This window comes from Equus caballus, chromosome 1 (genome assembly GCF_041296265.1).
Source record: "Equus caballus isolate H_3958 breed thoroughbred chromosome 1, TB-T2T, whole genome shotgun sequence".
NCBI lineage: Eukaryota > Metazoa > Chordata > Mammalia > Perissodactyla > Equidae > Equus > Equus caballus.
The window spans coordinates 33,967,186-33,985,595 of record NC_091684.1 but is presented as its reverse complement, the minus strand read 5'-3'; the positions used below and the strand labels follow the sequence as shown (position 1 = coordinate 33,985,595).

Here is an 18,410-nt window from a genome sequence, read left to right as displayed (position 1 = left end):
TACTTCCTCCACCTATAATGCCCATTTTCATTCTTGACACTCCATCTCAATCACACAATAGTGTTGATAGCTGCCAGCAAGGGACAAGTCTGTCTCCTGGGAGACTTTTCCAAGTGGAATTCTCTACCTTTACATTTACTTCTATCCAGGATCTGGCCTCCAGCCCTGCAGTCTCAGAAACTGGATTTGCCAGTCTGCTGAGAATGCATCTACATACCCTAAACAAATTCATAAGGCTGATGTGTAAAATCAGAAAGCCAACTCAACATTTGAATATGTTAATCACTTCATTGTCTCTTTTTAGTTAGCTAATTTACTGATTTACAATAAGAAACTTCTTCAACAGAACTGAGTACTTTACTTTAAGTCTGTGAGCTATAACCCCTACAAAACTTTCTGTATTAGGGATGCCTTTGTCAAAGGGACCAGTGTGTTGGCTTAAATTCACTCTTACAGTGACAGCATTTAGATGACCAGAAGAAGTATTTGCCTCTTTGATTTTCCTTTTTCTCTGCGTTCTTAGTTAATCAATCATCTTTTTGATTGGCACATTCTTTATTATCTTTCAAGTAACATCTCCTCACTCCCCTAGTTTCCTTCTCTTAGAGTACATATCACTGTTTCACCAAACACTGATATACGCAGTATAGGTCAAAATAAGATTTTTCTATTGAAAACAAATTAGGTTTCTAGTTATGGTAGTAATGGAATTGTAATAGAAAGCACAGCATACAGAATCAGAAGGCCTGGGTTTAGGACCCAATAGACATCTATGGAACTGTCTACTCAGCAACTCCCTTACTCCTTCTTCTGGGACTTTTCCTCCTCCCCACCACAACCTCGTAGCTTGTTTAGCCTTTTCTTGGATTCCATGAGCCAATGAGTCTCCTTTTTTCCTAAGCATTCAACCTGGATTTCTATCACTTTTAATAAAAACTAATATACTGTAGTTTCATATAGAAACTCCATTTCTTTATTTATAAAAAGGGAAGAATAGTACCTATTTCCTATAATTTTTATCAGCTTTAAATGAGATAAAGAACTTTGAAAGTGCTACACAAAAGTAAGTTATTCAGGTATTGTGTTATATGTACCTATATTCACAGAACTATATTTGTAATCCTTTTATTCAGTTAATTCTTTGAAACCAGTAAAAGGCAATATACTTTTTTTTTAATTTTGACATTTTATTTTATTTATTTATTTATTTATTTTTGAGGAAGATTAGCCCTGAGCTAACATCTGCTGCCAATCCTCCTCTTTTTGCTGAGGAAGACTGGCCCTGAGCTAACATCTGTGCCCATCTTCCTCTACTTTATATGTGGGACGCCTACCACAGCATGGCTTGCCAAGCGGTGCCATGTCTGCACCCGGGATCTCAACCAGCAAACCCCAGGCCATCGAAGTGGAATGTGCAAACTTAACCGCTGCGCCACCGGGCTGGCTCCCATTATACTTTTAAGGACATGTGATTCTCTGCTTTTTTCATAATCATGTGGATGAAATGCCATAGAGCAATACCCATTTGATATTCTAGTATTTTTTAAAAAAGAGAAAAATGTATTATTGAGGTTCCTTATTTTAGCTTTTCTTTCCATTTTGTACTTTCAGTGAGTTATCAATCTTTTTTTTATATTTAGGTTTATGAAATAAGTAAAAGGACACGCTTACTGGCAAAACTATATATACCTTTACCTAACGACACAGAGCTGAAAAGCAAAACTGTTTTGGAATATGTAGAATTTAGCTCTGATGAGCTGGTCATACCTGCTTATGGAGGAGTAGGAAGCAGTAAGTTTATTAAAAATGTTTCTTCCCCCCTATTTTCTTCATGAATTCCATATCCTGAATCACCCCGGGTTATTTACATGAGTAAAGAATCCTATATTTACAATATTAGGCTAAAAGTGAATTAAATTCTTTTTTCAGATGTTAAACTAAATTTTTTAAAACTTTATCTTGAATCAGATCTTTGGGAAATCTAAAATTTGGAATTAGCACCTGTGCTTTTCCTAGGTCATTTGAGACAAGAGCACTATGCTCTCGGGAACGTGAGCTCTGCTCCTGAGTGGATAGACTGCTCTGCCTCTGCTTCTCCTTTAGTGAAGCCTAAAGATGCTCCAGGATGTGTCGATTCATCTTTGAACTGAATAGGGAAAGGAGGAAGAGCAGGAGAGAGAAAGAAAGAGAGAAAAGGAGAGAGGAAAGAAGAAAGGATATTTCTATCCACTTGTTTTTCAATTGATTTTACTCCTCATGCAATTAAATTTAAGTTAGCACGTCTGTAAGAACACTGCCATTCCTCCCTTTCTCCCCCAGATTCCTTCTCTTTAGCCTTCCTAGGAGTTTTGTAACTGTTTATTTCCATCTGGTGAAAAGGAAGAATGTATGAACGAGTGAGCAAGGAGGAGAGAGAAGAAAAGAAGTGGGCAAAAGAGCCTTCAGAGAGAATGAGGGAGGAATATAGTCTGCTTAGAGTTCAGATGAAGCAGAAAAACGGAGTTGTAGAGACCCAGGATAAAAGATTCAGGGTGAAATATGTAGGGAACACTAAGAACTTCGCAAAAGTTTCAAGGAATGTTGTTAAGCTCTCTGGAGAATGAAAAAGAAAATGAGGAGAAGGAGAAGACTCAGGAATGTAGGAAAAAGGGATAAAGAGTAGCTTTTCTGCCTCTTTTTCTGCTGTCAGTGGTCGTTTCTTGCTGGGAGCTACTCCTAGAAAGAAGGGTTAAAAAACTTCTGGTCATAAGAGGAGGAAAATAGAGATGTTCATCGCATGTATTCAGATCAGTATTTTCCTCTCTCTTTTGTAGTCTGTTTGAAGTAGTCTGCCTTAAGGTATCTTAGATGGGAGATGAGGCAAGGTCTAAGATTAGAGTCTGGGGTCAGCACAGAACTAACTTCCTTTGTGTTCCTGGGGTTCCACAAGTAAAAGTCAGGAAAAAAATCTACGATGTGCTCAAACTGCTTTTAAAAAAATTCATATATTTTTAATGTCGCTATAAACAGATGTGCCCTTTCTTCTTGAGGGAAACGGAACCGAAGAACTTTGTCTTTTGACATCAGGAAAACTAAGCTATTCTCTATCATGGGCCTTAGATGAAAATGGTATTCCTCTGACACCTATGTCACAGTCATTAAGATCTGCTTACTGCAGGTAATAAACTTTCCTAGAGGAAATGGGATTAATTTCTAGGTCACACCCACAAATAGGATTACTAGAAATAAGAAAGGTAAAATTCTATAAAAATGATAATCCTGCCTTGTGTATGGTGCTATGTTTGAGTAAAATCGTAAATATAAAGGGCCAAGTGGATTCCATCATTTAAAAATTACTGAATGATGATAACGAAAAGATGGCCTTTCCCCTCCCCATCTAAACAACATTTTTAAGAAAGATTGCTATTCCAATTATATGACATTATGGAAAAGGCAGAACTATTGAGACAGTAAAAATATCAGTGGTTGCCAGGGATTAGGAGGAGAGAGGGATGAATGGGCAGAGCACACAGGATTTTTAGGGCGGTGAAACTACCCTGTGTGATACTATAATTGTGGATACATGTCATTACATATTCGTCAAAACTCATAGACTGTACAACACCAAGAGTAAGCCCTAATATAAACTGTGGACTTTGAATGATAATGATGCGTCACTGTAGGTTCATAGATCATAACAAATGCAACTGTTTTATTGCAACAAATGTAATAAATTATAACTCTAGTGCAGGATGTTGATAGTTGGGGAGGCTGGGCATATGTGGGGGGTAAGGGGCATATGGAAACTCTGCACTTTCTCATCAGTTTTGCTATAAACCTAAAACAGATCTTAAAAAATAAAGTCTATTTTAAAAATAAAATAATAAAAATTAAAAAAATTTCCACAAATAACTTGCATTAAACAGAAAATCAAAACTGAGATTAGAGACTATTTAAAAAATAACAATGAGAACACTATATATAAAACCAGTGGCATATGACCAAAGTCATAGTACGAGTTCATAAATACTTTTCTTGGTAAATAAGAGTTTTAGAGAAAAAAAACCCTGAACTAAATGTCAGTAGCATTCAACAGTTGACATTGAGGAAACTGAGGTAGTGGATGTAGATTACTTTTCAAGAAGTTTGACAGAAAAAGAGGCTGAAAATAAGAGACACAACATAATCAAGGTATGGCTTTCTTAAAAATTGGGGCAGTCCTTGTCTTCTTACAAGAAGTGATGGGATCCATGGAAAAAGAGTCAGAATATATTAGAAAGAGTATGAGATCCTTCAAAGTCAGGAAGATATTGAGCCAAAACACAAATGAGTAGTTATAGTTCTGGAAGAAATATCTTTTCTTCAAATCAGAGAACGAGACAGAAATCACTAGGAAGATGGAATTATAATTTTAATTTTGATGGATGTCCTTGTTTTGCTAAGTAAAAGAGGTCATCTTCTTAGAGACCTGGAGAAGGGCATTTTAGGACAAAAATGGAAAATTAATAAAGGTAATTCATTTTGGAGCTGGTGAATAAGCTTTTAATACCCAACCATTATTTTCTTGTATTTCTTAGTATTTCCCTAGCATAGTCCCCACTGCAGCTGTTTCCAGTCTTTGTCTCATCATACTAGTCTATGCTTTATTCTTGGAGTCAGATGCTTATTCTCCTCACTCTAAAGCTAACTTTTATACAGGTAATTGGGAACTTTCCTTTGTCTCCTTTAGGATTCTGCTAACATATTTATAGCTTTTTCTTACATTATCTTCAACTTTTCCATCTCCCTAGTATGCTGTTAGTCTTTTATATCAAAGAAACCAAGAAAAATCCGAGCATTTAATTAAACCCTGAAAACCCTTTTTGGCTGTTTTTCCTGCCCAAGTCCTCATTCTTGTGGTCTGCTGGTTTGCATACATTGCCTCCACTTTTTGTTCACACATTCCCTCCCTAATCCAACCCACTTATTCCTGAAGGCTACCAGTGACCTCCTGGCCATATTCATTGGCCTGTCCTCATCCTTTTGCTTCTTGAAGTCTCTTCTCTCATGGCTTCTGTGATGCTGCACTTAGCAGTTCCATTTACTTGGGGACTCAAGTTTACAAAAGATTGAGAGCAGTTCTGTGAAAGATTGGGACAGCTCACAGATTTCAACAGGGATTGAATTGCAGGAGAGGTTTTCAAAGTCCAGAGATCTCTCTTAGAAAGTTGTCTTGAAGTAGAACTTTACAGCTGGGGCCTCTGAGATCAGAGAGGGAGGCTAACAGAACTCTACAGCTGTGGGAGCTGAAGGGCTGGTGCTGAGCAGTGGTTCTAGGAACCTAGGATGGGTGCTCCAAATGGCAAGACTGACTTGTGAGAGTCAAAACATGGAGCTAAAGGAGATCCAAACAAAATATTTGTTTATTCACTGATTTACTTATGCATTCATTCATCAAATACTAGCAGAGCTGCAAATAAAGCAGTGAAGCAAAAGAAGATCTTAGAATGCTAATACCACATTAAGCACACCTCTCCAATCTCAATTATTGTTATTGTTGTCTAGAGTTTTTGTTTAACACATTTTAAAACATAAAACAGCTTTTCTTACATTTATAGTTAATTTTCTGACGTGGTTAATTGGCTGTTATGTTTGCCCCTATCTCTTACCTCCCCCACTTTCATTCTGGATTTACTTTTCTTTCTAAAAGCCTGCTCCTTTAGTGATTCTTTCAGTCAATTTCTGTAGCTAGCAAATTTGTTTAGTCTTTGTATATATGAAAATATCTTTATTTTGTCATCACTCTTGTAATAGTTTAGGTGGGTATAAAATTTGAGGCTGATATTTATTTTCCCTTACCACTTTACCAGCCTTTACCACTTTGAAGCTGTAATCACATTATCTTCTGGGATTTGTCATTGCTTATCAGTCTAAATGTTGGTGTTTTGTAGACAGTCTGTCTTTTCTCCCTGGTAACTTTAAAATTTTTTGCTTAGTTCACAGAGAGAGAAAGCCAGGGGCTGAGGGGACGGAAAAATGGGGAGTTATCATTTAGTGGGTACAGAGTTTCTGTTTGGAATGATGAATAAATTCTGGAAATAGATAGTGATGGTGGTAGTACAACACTGTGAGTATACTTAATGCCACTGAATTATGTTACTTGCTTGGCATTTGGTTGTGCAGGAGGGGGTGCAGATGACAGAGGGGTTTTGCCATAGCCCACAGCTGAACACTTAGAGGGCAGCTGCAGGAATCATTATAGCAAGGGCAAGAGATGTTATGAGGTTTTTATTACTTTCCCTGAGGCAGAAATCCTGGGACTAAATTGAAATCCAATTACAACTTTTTTTTTTTTAGGCTGTAAGGGAATAAGTTTCTCTCTCTAATCTATTCATTAACATTTAAGTTTTGCCTCAGGCTTTGTTTTCTAAAGGACCTGGGCTAAGACTGTTCCCAGGAGAAGGAAAATTTTTTACTAGATGTCAAGAGTGTCAAGCTCTAGAGATCTCTTATTACAAAGGCATCAAAATTGTTCAAATATGAGGGCAGAAATAGAAATTAAAGAAAGGAAGAATACTTAAACTTCACGTATTTGTAGTTTTGCTTACATCCTATCATACTAGGCATTGGCTTTGTTAGCCATAGCTTCCAAAGACTCATCGTAGAAATATGAATAGATATTGTTGGAAAATAGACTGTGTAAAATATGTCTCCATGTTTGGGCTAAGACATAAATGAATCTGAGTCAGAACTGTATTTCTGGAATCTCAGTTTATAGACTGGAATTTTTCTTGAGTACTTTATAGAAAGGATCTTAGAAATTTTCTGGTCCAAATCCCTCTAATTATATGTGATGAGACAAATCATCTATGAGAAGAAAGATTAAATAACTGGAATAATTGATGGCTCTAAAGAAACCCTTACTGTTTAGGGTTGAATTCCTTCTGCACTTAGCCTGTAGCTGAGGTCACTAAGAAAGCATTATGAGTCTAGCCTATCTTTGTAGCTCTCCAGCTTCTGAAGATGGCCTCATATGACCAAAGATACTCTTCTGGCACATCCTTCTCAGTTAATTGTATTACACTATAGAATGTTTCAACTGTAAAGATATAGCCTAAAGATTCTTTTTCTATTGTGGACTTGATTAATTTTGCTTAAGCAAACATCTTGGTTAAATTTCAATATCGTGCATCCTACGGAAAGAAGATATTTAATAAGTTAGTATACTCAGGGTTTACAGAATACATCCAATAAGTTCTATTCACTTCACCATCTACTATGTTTTAGCTACTGCACAGAGTGGAGATGACAAAGATGAATATTTACAGACTTTACCCTTAAGAAGCTTACTGTCTCTTAAGGGATGGAAGTAGACATTTATCAAAGAGCTAGGATACAAGTTAGAAGGTGAGAAGAACCAGGAGAGATATCACATCTAAACCTGTTTTATCTTTAAATGCAGGGGATAGATAGGTTTTACCTTGTATAACAGATGTGTAACCTGCATATTGTATGCAAATTCACAAAATATTTTTCTTTATGTTAGTGTGTTAAGGAATGTAGATGCCAGAAGTGTTCCTGGTATTCCATGTCTTGTTAATGCACAGAAGCTTTTTGAGTGGGCAAATGAAGTCAAAATTGACCCAAATAATCCAGAATATTCTGATTTAATGGAATTTATTATGGTAAGTTATAGCAAATATCAATACTGTAAATATATTCTATTTCCTAAACTCTACCCCCTTATACTCCTCCCTAGTTTGCTTTATATTTTTCTAGGCACTAGGAGACGTGTAAAGGTAAATCTGACAGGTGCAGTTTTCAACCAGTTTATAGTATTGTAAAGGCACTTAGAAACTCAGCAACTGACATAATTACTACTTTAGGCCTGGCAGTTGGTACTCTGCCATTACTTAGCAGCCTGCAGTACATCCTGCAGGCGAACCTTCAGGCTGAGTAGATATGTGTTATACATCTACTGAGTGCCAATCACACTGTGAGATGCTAGGGATACAGAGATGACTTACAGATACACTCCTTCCCTCAAAGACTCCTTATCTATTCCCTTCTCCTACTCTTCCTTAGGGCCGACTGAACTGCTCTGCGTACCCTGAACATGCTTTCTCCATACCTTCATTCATGCCATTCCCTCTGCCTAGAAGAGCACCTACAGTGACTATCTTACCCATGCCGCAAGTCTGATAAATGTTTCCCCGGTAACCTCAATTAGATGTGAGCTCTTCTTGCCTTGCCCTCCTGTTAACTATTTTTTTCTTTTTATAAATTCTTATGGCTCTGATGTCATTCTGCCCTTTACTGTAGTTATTCATTTCTGTGTTTTATCTTGCCTAGTGGAACTACAGCTAATAAATCTTTGTCTCTCTTAGGGCAACTAGCACTCTTCCTTACATGTACCTTGTACTGATATTTGCATTTATTGAATAAAGCACTTCATGAATAGATTATTGTAATTAAGTTTCCCTGGATCAGAGCTTCCCATCTGATGTTCTGAACTGGTTACAGGTGTACAGAAATATTGGTTTTCTCTCAACTCTTAGGGCAAACAGATATGAACTATGAACAGTCTCATCTTTTAACCCAATGTGCAAGCAGATATTTTCATTTTCTTTATAAGTCATGACCAGGAAAAGGTTGGGAAGCCACGTAGGCCAGATTCTGTTTTGGTTTTTTTTTTTCAGCTTCTATCTCTGTACAGATTAAATTGCTCCATTTCTTACTTATATGGAAACTCTCACATCTCATGGTTGAGAGGAAAAAACAGTGTTTTGAAATAATTATTGAATTTTAAAGAATATTTTAAGTAAAGACTTTATATTATTTATGTTTTACAGTATATGAAACATAAAGGGCAGGATATTCCAAAGTATTTTCGTCTGGAACAGTTGCAAGATGAGTTTAACTTGGTTTCTGAAGAGGAGATGAAAAAAAGTAAACGTTTCCAGCTATTGCAACTTAGAAATGCAGGTCAATTAGATGTTTTCCTTCTGCAGCAAATGCCCCTCTATGATAGAGAGATCCCAGATTTAGTCTTCCAGGTATTTGCTTTCTATTTGAATATGGCTTATTGTGTAAGTTAATATTTTGCTGCTTTATATCTATCTTATTTTCTTTTTTCTTTTTTTTTTTTTAGGAAGATTAGCCCTGAGCTAACATCTGCGGCCAATCCTCCTCTTTTTGCTGAGGAAGACTGTCCCTGAGCTAACATTCATGCCCATCTTCCTCTACTTTATATGTGGGACGCCTACCACAGCATGGCTTGCCAAGCGGTGCCATGTCCACACCAAGGATCCAAACCAGTGAACCCCGGGCCACCAAAGCAGAATGTGGGAACTTAACCGCTCCACCCCCGGGCTGGCCCCTCTTTTCTTTTTTTAACTGATACAATCTGTAGATTTTTTTCCCCTTCTCTTCAGGCATTAAAAGTGTACAGATCAGGGGCCAGCCCTGCGGCCGAGTGATTAAGTTCACAGACTCCGCTTCAGCAGCCTGTGGTTTCGCTGGTTCGGATCTTGGGCGCGGACATGGCACCACTCATCAGGCCACGCTGTGGCGGTGTCCCACATGCCACAACTGGAAGGACCCACAACTAAAACATGCAACTATATACTGGGGGGATTTGTGGAGAAAGAGCAGGAAAAAAAAAAAAGATTGGCAACAGTTGTTAGCTCAGGTGCCAATCTTTAAAAAAAAAATGTGCAGATCTCCCAAATTCCAGAAAGTCCTTAGCTTGACTTTGCAACTTAATTGTTGTCCAGACAACCTACTTCACAGCCAAAATCCTTTAAATATATTCTAAATTTATGTAAATACTATATTTTTGTTATTGTAAAAGTCATCACCAGTTTAAAAGCAACTTTGGGGGACAAGGGAGAGAAACACTGCTGAATTAAACTTGCGCATTGATTATAAAGCACATCTCAGTTTCAGAAACTTTAATGTGGGAAAAAAAAGAAAGAAAGAAGTTAGTCTCAGGCTGCATGGTGATGGTGTACAGGAGCCTGCCAGCACCAGCTGGTGAGAGCCTATTGTGTGCATCTCTTCCCAACTCCACCGTCAGTGACTTCATATTGGTTGCTTTAAATTTGTTTCTGGGGGAATATTTACACCATAAATCAGCAAATGCTACAAATGGGGCTTCACCTCCAAATCCCAGAGAACTGGTTTTAAACATTTACCAGCACGTCTCTGGTCTTAAATAGTGGAATTATAAGAGCTAATTTCTGTAGAAATAACCCATTGTAGTAATCCTAGCACTTGAGCTTGCTAAGAGATGGTTTGAGAAGAAAGGAATTAGTGTTCCATCTCTAAAGAAAAGGCCTGTGCAGTAGAATCATCAGTCTGGGGTGATGTTGGCCAACTTAGATAAAGATAGTAGATTCTGAGGAAGGGTATTGAGGTTTATACATCTTATGAGTCAGAAAGAGTGAATGAATGCCTTTAGCTAAAATAGATTATAATAGGTTTATTAATTTAACTTTGGTGAATTATTATCAATTGATAAGAAAAAACTGATAAACTCTTTGCTATTTGTTTTCATTTTATTCTTGACTGAAGGGAAATTGCAGTAAGCCACTTAACATTAAAAACAGTAAAAATTACTTAAAAGAATAATATATATTTGGGGCAGCCCAGTGGCGTAGTGGTTAGAAAAGTTCGCACGCTCTACTTTGGTGGCTTGGGGTTTGCAGGTTTGGATCCCAGACGTGGACTTACGCACCCCTCGTCAAGCCACGCTGTGGTGGCATCCCAGATAAAGTAGAGGAAGATTGGCACAGATGTTAGCTCAGAGCCAATCTTACACACACACACAAAAAAAGATTTTAAAAAGATAGTATATGTTTGTTCTTGTTGCCACTGAGCTATCCTTTAGCTTTTATACCCTAATTTAGAGGAGACACAAACAAAACTATACATGACTCATTACATTTAAAATTCAAGTTGTAATGGGAGGATATTCATAGGCTAAACTAACTGGATTATCTGAGAAAACTTTTTGGTGTGGCTCAGATGTGAAAAGGAAAATGCAAATTAATGAATTTTCAATGACAGTGTCATGGCACCACCAGTTAGCACATAAAGATAGGATTTGCAGATAATTCGTTATTTTCACAAATATGGATACATAGAAATATATGTATTCACAAACAGACCATTTGGTATTTGGCTTCAGAAAGCATTTCTCAACTTTTAATTATGGTTAATCTCCGGTTTTGAGACTTTAAGAATTTCAGTCAGTAAACTGCAGTGGAAAGGCCTTGGCTTAGAAGAGCTGGAAAGTTCTTCAGTTTCCTCATGCTGCTTCTCTCGATGATTGAAGTCAATTCTACAGTTCCATAAACTACTACGGGCAAAACACAATGCTCAGCATAATTGAGGGATATAGCATCAGTATGAGCGTATGAGCCTATCACTTATGAGCATAGGTATAAAATTACTAATAAAATTTTAACAAATTGAAAAGCAATGTGTTGTGTATAAATATATAATTACACACCATAATCTAGTAGGGTTTACTTCCAAATTACAAAGCCAATTTAATTACACAAATTATTGCTGTAATTTACCACATTAACAGAATTAAGGAAGGAAAAAATATTCTTCTCTTAATAAATGCCCAAGAGGCATTTAATAAATTCAGTGCTCATTCATGATGAAAGCTCTTAGCATCCTAGAATCAGAAGAGAACTTCATTAAACCTTCTTTAAACTGGTTAAGAATGTTTCAGGGGCGGGCCTGGTGGTATAGCGGTTAAGTGCACACGTTCCACTTCAGCGGCCCGGGGTTTGCCGGTTCAGATCCCAGGTGCGGACATGGCACTGTTTGTCAAGCCATGCTGTGGTAGGCGTCCCACATGTAAAGTAGAGGAAGATGGGCATGGATGTTAGCTCAGGGCCAGTCTTCCTCAGCAAAAAGAGGATTGGCAGCAGTTAGCTCAGGGCTAATCTTCCTCAAAAAAAAAAAAAAGACTTTAGATTAATTTGTTTATGAGAAATAGAAAAACAAGTTAAATGGCACAACAAGGAAACAGACAAATTTGGAATGTGGAACAACTGGCTAGCAAGTACAACTGTTTTGATCTTTTAAAAAAGTCATCATTTTTTAAAAAGAAGGCAGAGTATTCTAGATTAAGAGACCAAAGAGACTTAACCAAAGGTAACACATGATCCTTAATTAGATCTTGGCTTTAGGGGAAAAAAACAGCAATTGGTAAAATTTGGCTAGGGTTGAATATTAGATAATATAAGGAAGTTGTTAATTTTGTTGTCTGTGATTGTGGCGTTGTGGTTGTGTAGAAGTATGTCCTTAGCTCCTGGAGATTCATGCTGAAGTATTTATTTAGGAATGAAGTGTCATGGTGTCTGTAATTTACTTTGAGATATTTTAGCCAAAACAATTAAAAATAAGTAAAAGGCAGATTAAGCAAATATGGCAAAATATTAATTACTTAATTTAGAAGGTGGGTATATGGATTTGAACATTCTTTCTAATTTTCTATGTTTGAAAAATTTGAGGAAAGGTTCAAGACAAAAAATAAATAGCACTCTACACCCCAGTTAAAAACCCACTAAAAATGTCACTTAACAAAGATACTCCTTGCGATAGCAATAAAAGATACTCCTTGCAACAGCAATAAAAACTTCAAGATACATAGGAATATATTTAACAAAAGATATGCAAGAACTTAATGGATAAAATTATCAAACATTTTTGATGATGTAAAAAAGAATCTGAATAAATGTTCGCTGATAGGAAGACTCATCATTGTAAGATGGAAGTTCTCCCCAATTACTCTGTAATTGTAGTAATGCAATTCCAAACCAGTGAAACAGAACAGATTCAGACCTCACAAAAGAAAGAAAACCATGTGTAATGAAGATTACATGTGAAAAGGAAAACTTTAAATGGCTATCTTAATCTTAGGATATGAAAATATTTCTTAAACAAACCACAGAAAGTATAAATTGTAAAGAAAAAGATTAATAAAGTTGATAATATTAAAATTAAAGCCTCACAGATTAGGAAAAGATATTTGCAACACACATAACAAAATAATATCCAGAGTATTTAAATAACTCATAAATTAACACTTTAAAAAGTAAAGTGATATAAAATATTAAATTTATCATTAAGTGAAAGCTGTTACTTTCCAACAGAATTAATTTCAAGATTTCTTGTGGATAATTAGAAGAACAAATAAATTACTTTCAGATCGTCGTGTTTATTGTAACATGGCTGAAAGTTCTAAAGTATCTCCTTCATTATTTTTGTCTGGTCTTTAAAGATATCTATAATGTAAAATGATTTCCATGTGTATTAGGGGTGTATCCCACAAATGCAGATATAACAGATGCAGATTTATTTTAAATTTTATAGATGAAACATCCTGACAAGCAATCTTATACCAACTGCTGGATGTAAACTTAAAGTTATTGATTATAGTCAGCACATCTTGACTACTTACTGTGTGCCACGCACTTCACAGATATTGTTTCAGTTAAGTCTCACAACAATCCTGCGACACAGGTATTATTATTGTTATTACAGAAGAAGAAACTGAGGTCTGCTGAAGTTAATCAACTTTCTCCCAAACCACACAGTTAGTAAATAAATGGCAGGGTCAACTTGAACCCAGAATTGCTAGCCTCCAGAGCCCACTGTCTTGACCATTGTACTATACTACTTTTCATTTGTTTTGTTTTTAGCAATGGCCAGATAAGTGCATGCATGAAGAATATTTCTCTACCATCTTCACATTTTTCTTATAATTTTCTCAATTGCAAGTTTTTCCTCAATCATTGCTCTATTTTAAAAGGTAAATGGACCTCATCCTAGAAGCAAACAAAATATAGTCATAAAATGTTCTTAGCTAATTCTCAGTAGGAGAAACTGAAATAAATGTTTTCTTCTTTCCATGCCAGAGTATTGCCAGTGTCTCGTGCACATGAACAGAAATGAAGTTAATATTTTGTTGCAGCATGTCATATCTGAGCTCCATTACATTCACGAAGTGAAACTAACTTAATTCTCTGTTTAGGAATATGAAAGTCAGATAGAGAAGGATATGTCCATTTCAGATGTGAATTCTATTACTGCGCAAAGGATTAATTCTGCCAATTTTCTGAAAAAGGTAACAACAACGAAAGAGTAATATCAATATGTTTGCATTTACTTTTGTGAAAACTGATCTGTTGGATGCCTGGTACCAGAGAATTAGATGGACAAGTCTACTTACTCATCACCTCTTTCTGATCACTGAGGGGTTTTCTGTTCTGTTCAGACTTCCTTTTCAGAGAGAGTTACTTACCATCTGTAAATGTACACTGTTGATGTACATTGTTGATGCGGAGGTTACTTCAGTTGAGAGAAAGCTCATTATTAAAGTACATCCCAAATTCTTCTGTTTAAACATGAACATTAAAGACTTCCCATCTCTCAGGGCTGTTCCTGTGGTCAAGTGGTTAAGTTCATGCACTCTGCTTAGGCAGCCCAGAGCTTCACCAGTTCGGATCTTGGGCACAGACATGGCACCACTCATCAGGCCAGGATGAGACGGCATCCCACATAGCACAACTAGAAGGACCTACAACTAGAATATACAACTATGTATTTGGGGGATTTGGGGAGAAGTAGAAGGGAAAAAAAAAGATTGGCAACAGATATTAGCTCAGGTGCCAATCTTAAAAAAAAGAAAAAGAAAAAGGCTTCCCATCTCTCTCTCTTTTTTTTTTGTTGATGAGGAAGATTGCCCTGAGCTAATATCTTTGCCAATCTTCCTCTTTTTGTGTGAGGAAGATTGTCCGTGAGCCAACTTCTGTGCCAGTCTTCCTCTGTTTTGTATGTGGGATGCCGCCGTAGCATGGCTTGATAAGTGATGTGTAGGTCTCTGCCTGGGATCTGAACCTGTGAACTCCGGGATGCTGAAGCAGAGTGCACAAACTTAACCACTATGCCACCAGGCTGGCCCCAACTTCCCATCTCTTTTTGATTCTAAAAGTAGACTTTGAGAAATACACCAGCATTTTGCCAGAATCCCTACTTTTACTAGTATCTCAGTAATGTGGTAGACCACAGCAGTTGAGGGGATGAAGGGATGAAGGAGTTACCAGGAGACAGGAGGAAGTATTAGAGAAAGACATAGACTTCAATACAAAGTCAATATTTACAAACCAACCTAGCAAAGCCTAAACCAGTTTTGAGGTGGAATTCCTCACTGAATTTCATTCCTGGTTTCTTTCCACTGACCCCTTATCAGCCCTGGTCTAAGCTTCTGGCCTGCGGGGACTTTATCTGTAGATCTGCGGTACCCAGCACAGTGCCCTTCACTCAGAAAATGTTGATAAATGTTTGAGAAATTAATAAAGTAAGGGATAAAACCGCAAGGGCTGAGAGGGTTTCTAAAACTTCTGCAAGAGTAGGATCTCACCTAAGTACATAGCCTTTGCTGTAGAGCATCAGAGCAGCCTTCTAGGGTAATTTGAAAAGAAGCAAAGAGCCATGGAAAGTTCTAAGAGATACACACCAGATCCTCATGAGGTCAGGTGAGAAGCAACCTTGTGTAACTAGAAGAGCCCCAGGCAGGTGTATGAAGACCTGTTCTGACTACCCTGGGTGTCTTTGGGCAAGTAACCTATTCACTGAGCCCCCGTTTCTTCTTGTGTCAAAATAGACAGTGATGACGCCCACTTTGCTTTACTTCCTATGTAATGGGCAAATGAGATAAAACCTCGAGTGCTGTCCCAGTTTGTACTCATTTTACTATGAGAGGGTGGTGGAAATGCAGACCACTGTAGCTGTCCTGGGCTTGAAAGAGCTCCTCCCATTTGTCACTGGCAGGAGTTTTTTCCGTTCACCCCTGCCCCTCATACCTCTTCTCTACTACTTCTATATTAAAAAAAAAAAAAAAATTGGGATGTGCTTTAATAATGAGTTTTCTGTCTTAGGAAATAAAGAGGTGTTCTTACTTATGAGAAAAGAGAGCACACATCCTTACCCCTTCTCTTCTTTCTTTATGTATGAGGAAGCCCAAGAGGGAGGGCAGCAGAGGATCAGAATGGGGGTAAGAAAGCAAATGTCTGAGGAGGCTTGAACTTCATATAGGAGTGCTGGGAAGGAGTGTTAAGAAAATTTTGTGATTAGATTTCAGCTCCATGTGAAGACTTCTTTGCTGTCTGAGGATAGTTTTAAAACTACAAGTTCAAGGGATAATTATTTTAATTACAGATACTGGAAAGGTTTGACCCTGGCCGCCTCTTAGGGCCCCAGGTGTTTAAATCCTGATGTGGAAGGAACTCACGGAACTGGGAGTTATGTACATTAAACTTTGTGCTGTGTTACTGGGGTCAGTGGTGTCTGAGGCCAGGATTGCAACGGTAAAGAATGGAGTCCCAGCAGTCTCAAGGGTTATTAGATAAAGTTGTGCTGAAACGTGTGCATCTCCTCATTCTGTCCCTTTCATTAATTTATTCAATAAATATTTATTGAGCATCTGCTATGAATCAGGCATTATACTAGACATTGGAATTACAGCAGTAAACAAAACTGAGTGAAACCGCTGACTGCCTGGAGGAAGTCATTCTAGTGGGGGAAGTCAGATAATGAACAAAACATTAGTAGGTTAGAGAGTGATATGTGCTATGAAAAATAAAGTAGGGAGAGAGGACAAAAGTTCTCTTCGAGGGGGGTGGGGGCTTAGTGTATTTATATGTAGCAGCGTGAGGTGCAATTTTAAGTAAGGTGATCAAGGAAAGCCCATGAGAAAGTAACACTTCAGCAAAAGACTTGAAGGAGAGAGCTAGCCATGGAGTTTTTGTGGAAGAAGAACATTCCAGGCTGATGGAACCACATGTGAAAACTGTGAGGAAAGAGCACGGCTGGCCTTTAGAACGAATAGCAAGGAGCCGAGTCTGTTTGATGTCAAGAGAGCAAGGGAGAGAGAGAGGGAGAGGGAGAGAAATGTGGGGTCAGAGGGGTGTGTTTCACCGTCAGGGGAAACAATTTGTTGCCCATATGAGGGTAATATTTAGGAGTTATATTTTTCCCATTCTTCTCCTACCCACCCCATTTTCCTACCCTAAGCAGATCATTAGGCCCTAGGTAACATTGTCTCTGGGACGATTTGTGGCAGGACAGAAAGCAGAAATTGCCTCCAGACACACCTCTTCCCAGTTTCGTGTTTGAAAGCCTAAACCTGTTGTGAAGGATAGGGTTAGAGGAGAAAGGGAGGGATTTCCTCAGACTAAAAGGAAGAATTTCACAGTCCTTGGAGGAACCAAGGTCTGTGAGTTCTGCAGATAGCAAGGGCTCAGGGGAATGACTCCCTTCAAGCACTGAATATCTTGCCAAACTGACAGAATGAGAGCTTCAAGTCAGAATAGGATTGACTCAAAGGAAATACAGAAATGTGATCACATTTCTTGAGTTTATGGATCAAGATTTATAGTCCATTATAATCGGCTGTTGTAGAAACGTATTCACAGGGTAACCATCTCCTTTGGTGAAGACTAGCTCTGTCCACGTAAACTGTGAGTTAGGTGGAAAAACAGATGAGAGCAGAGTTTAAGATGACATGAAGTGGATATGGCAGGACAAAAAAATGGAACGAAAGAAACTTGCTTTGGTGTGACATTAATGTGAGAGTTAGGAATAATTTTAATAATGGTAACAAACAGAACCATATTTTCACTTCTCTAATCCCCCTTTCCATTCATTGCTTGCAAAAATTAAGAGTGAAAAATAGTGGCACCAGTAGCATTGTAAATACGTAATCTTGAAATATAAGCTATTTGTTTCTCTAAATTCTAAATTTTTTTGTAGATGAGAAGGTTGGTAATGAAAAGAATTGTCAAAGTTAGCAAATTTAACTTATCAGACGTTGTGGCTGATTATGAAGAAATTGTATCTGCAAGGTACATGCTAAAAATTATTATTTAAATATTAAATATAAAGCTTTAAGCTAATACCTTCAAGGTCCTCTAATAAATTCTCTATTTTTATATTAAGTTACATGTCAAAAGATGCCATTACAAAACATAAAGTGAAATATATTGACTGAAAATATATTTAGACTTTTTTTTTTAAATAGAGAGGTTTCTGTTTGTTTGTTTTGCTGGGAAAGATTTGCCCTGAGCTAACATCTGTTGCCAATCTTCCTGGGTTTTTTTTTCCCCTGCCCAGAGCCCCAGTACCTAGTTGTATATTCTAGTTGTAGGTCCTTCTAGTTCTTCTGTGTGAGCTGCCGCCACAGCATGGCCACTAACAGACGAGTGGTGTGGTTCCGCACCTGGGAACTGAACCCAGGCCGCTGAAGTGGAACGTGCCAAATTTTAACCACTAGGCCATCAGGGCTGGCTCTGGACATTTTTAAATTGCATTTTGTGTATATCTATACAATATACATTTTCAATTGTATAATATTTAGTTTTTACTCTCTC

The 18,410-nt window shown here is 37.5% G+C and overlaps 1 protein-coding gene across 16 annotated transcripts in view; it reads left to right on the top strand.

Moving 5' to 3' along the window:
• Positions 1 to 18,410, top strand: part of CC2D2B (coiled-coil and C2 domain containing 2B) — a 103,030-nt gene that overhangs the window by 47,323 nt on the left and 37,297 nt on the right. For 12 of the 16 annotated variants that reach the window (XM_023641842.2, XM_023641837.2, XM_023641813.2 and 9 more), the window contains 6 exons: positions 1,641 to 1,791; positions 3,010 to 3,157; positions 7,505 to 7,643; positions 8,811 to 9,014; positions 14,015 to 14,107; positions 17,794 to 17,885. In XM_023641842.2, the coding sequence (XP_023497610.1) occupies positions 1,641 to 1,791; positions 3,010 to 3,157; positions 7,505 to 7,643; positions 8,811 to 9,014; positions 14,015 to 14,107; positions 17,794 to 17,885 (827 nt within the window). The remainder of the gene's footprint in view (positions 1 to 1,640; positions 1,792 to 3,009; positions 3,158 to 7,504; positions 7,644 to 8,810; positions 9,015 to 14,014; positions 14,108 to 17,793; positions 17,886 to 18,410) is intronic. The other 4 variants (XM_023641863.2, XM_070223696.1, XM_070223701.1 and 1 more) reach the window with 1 other exon arrangement.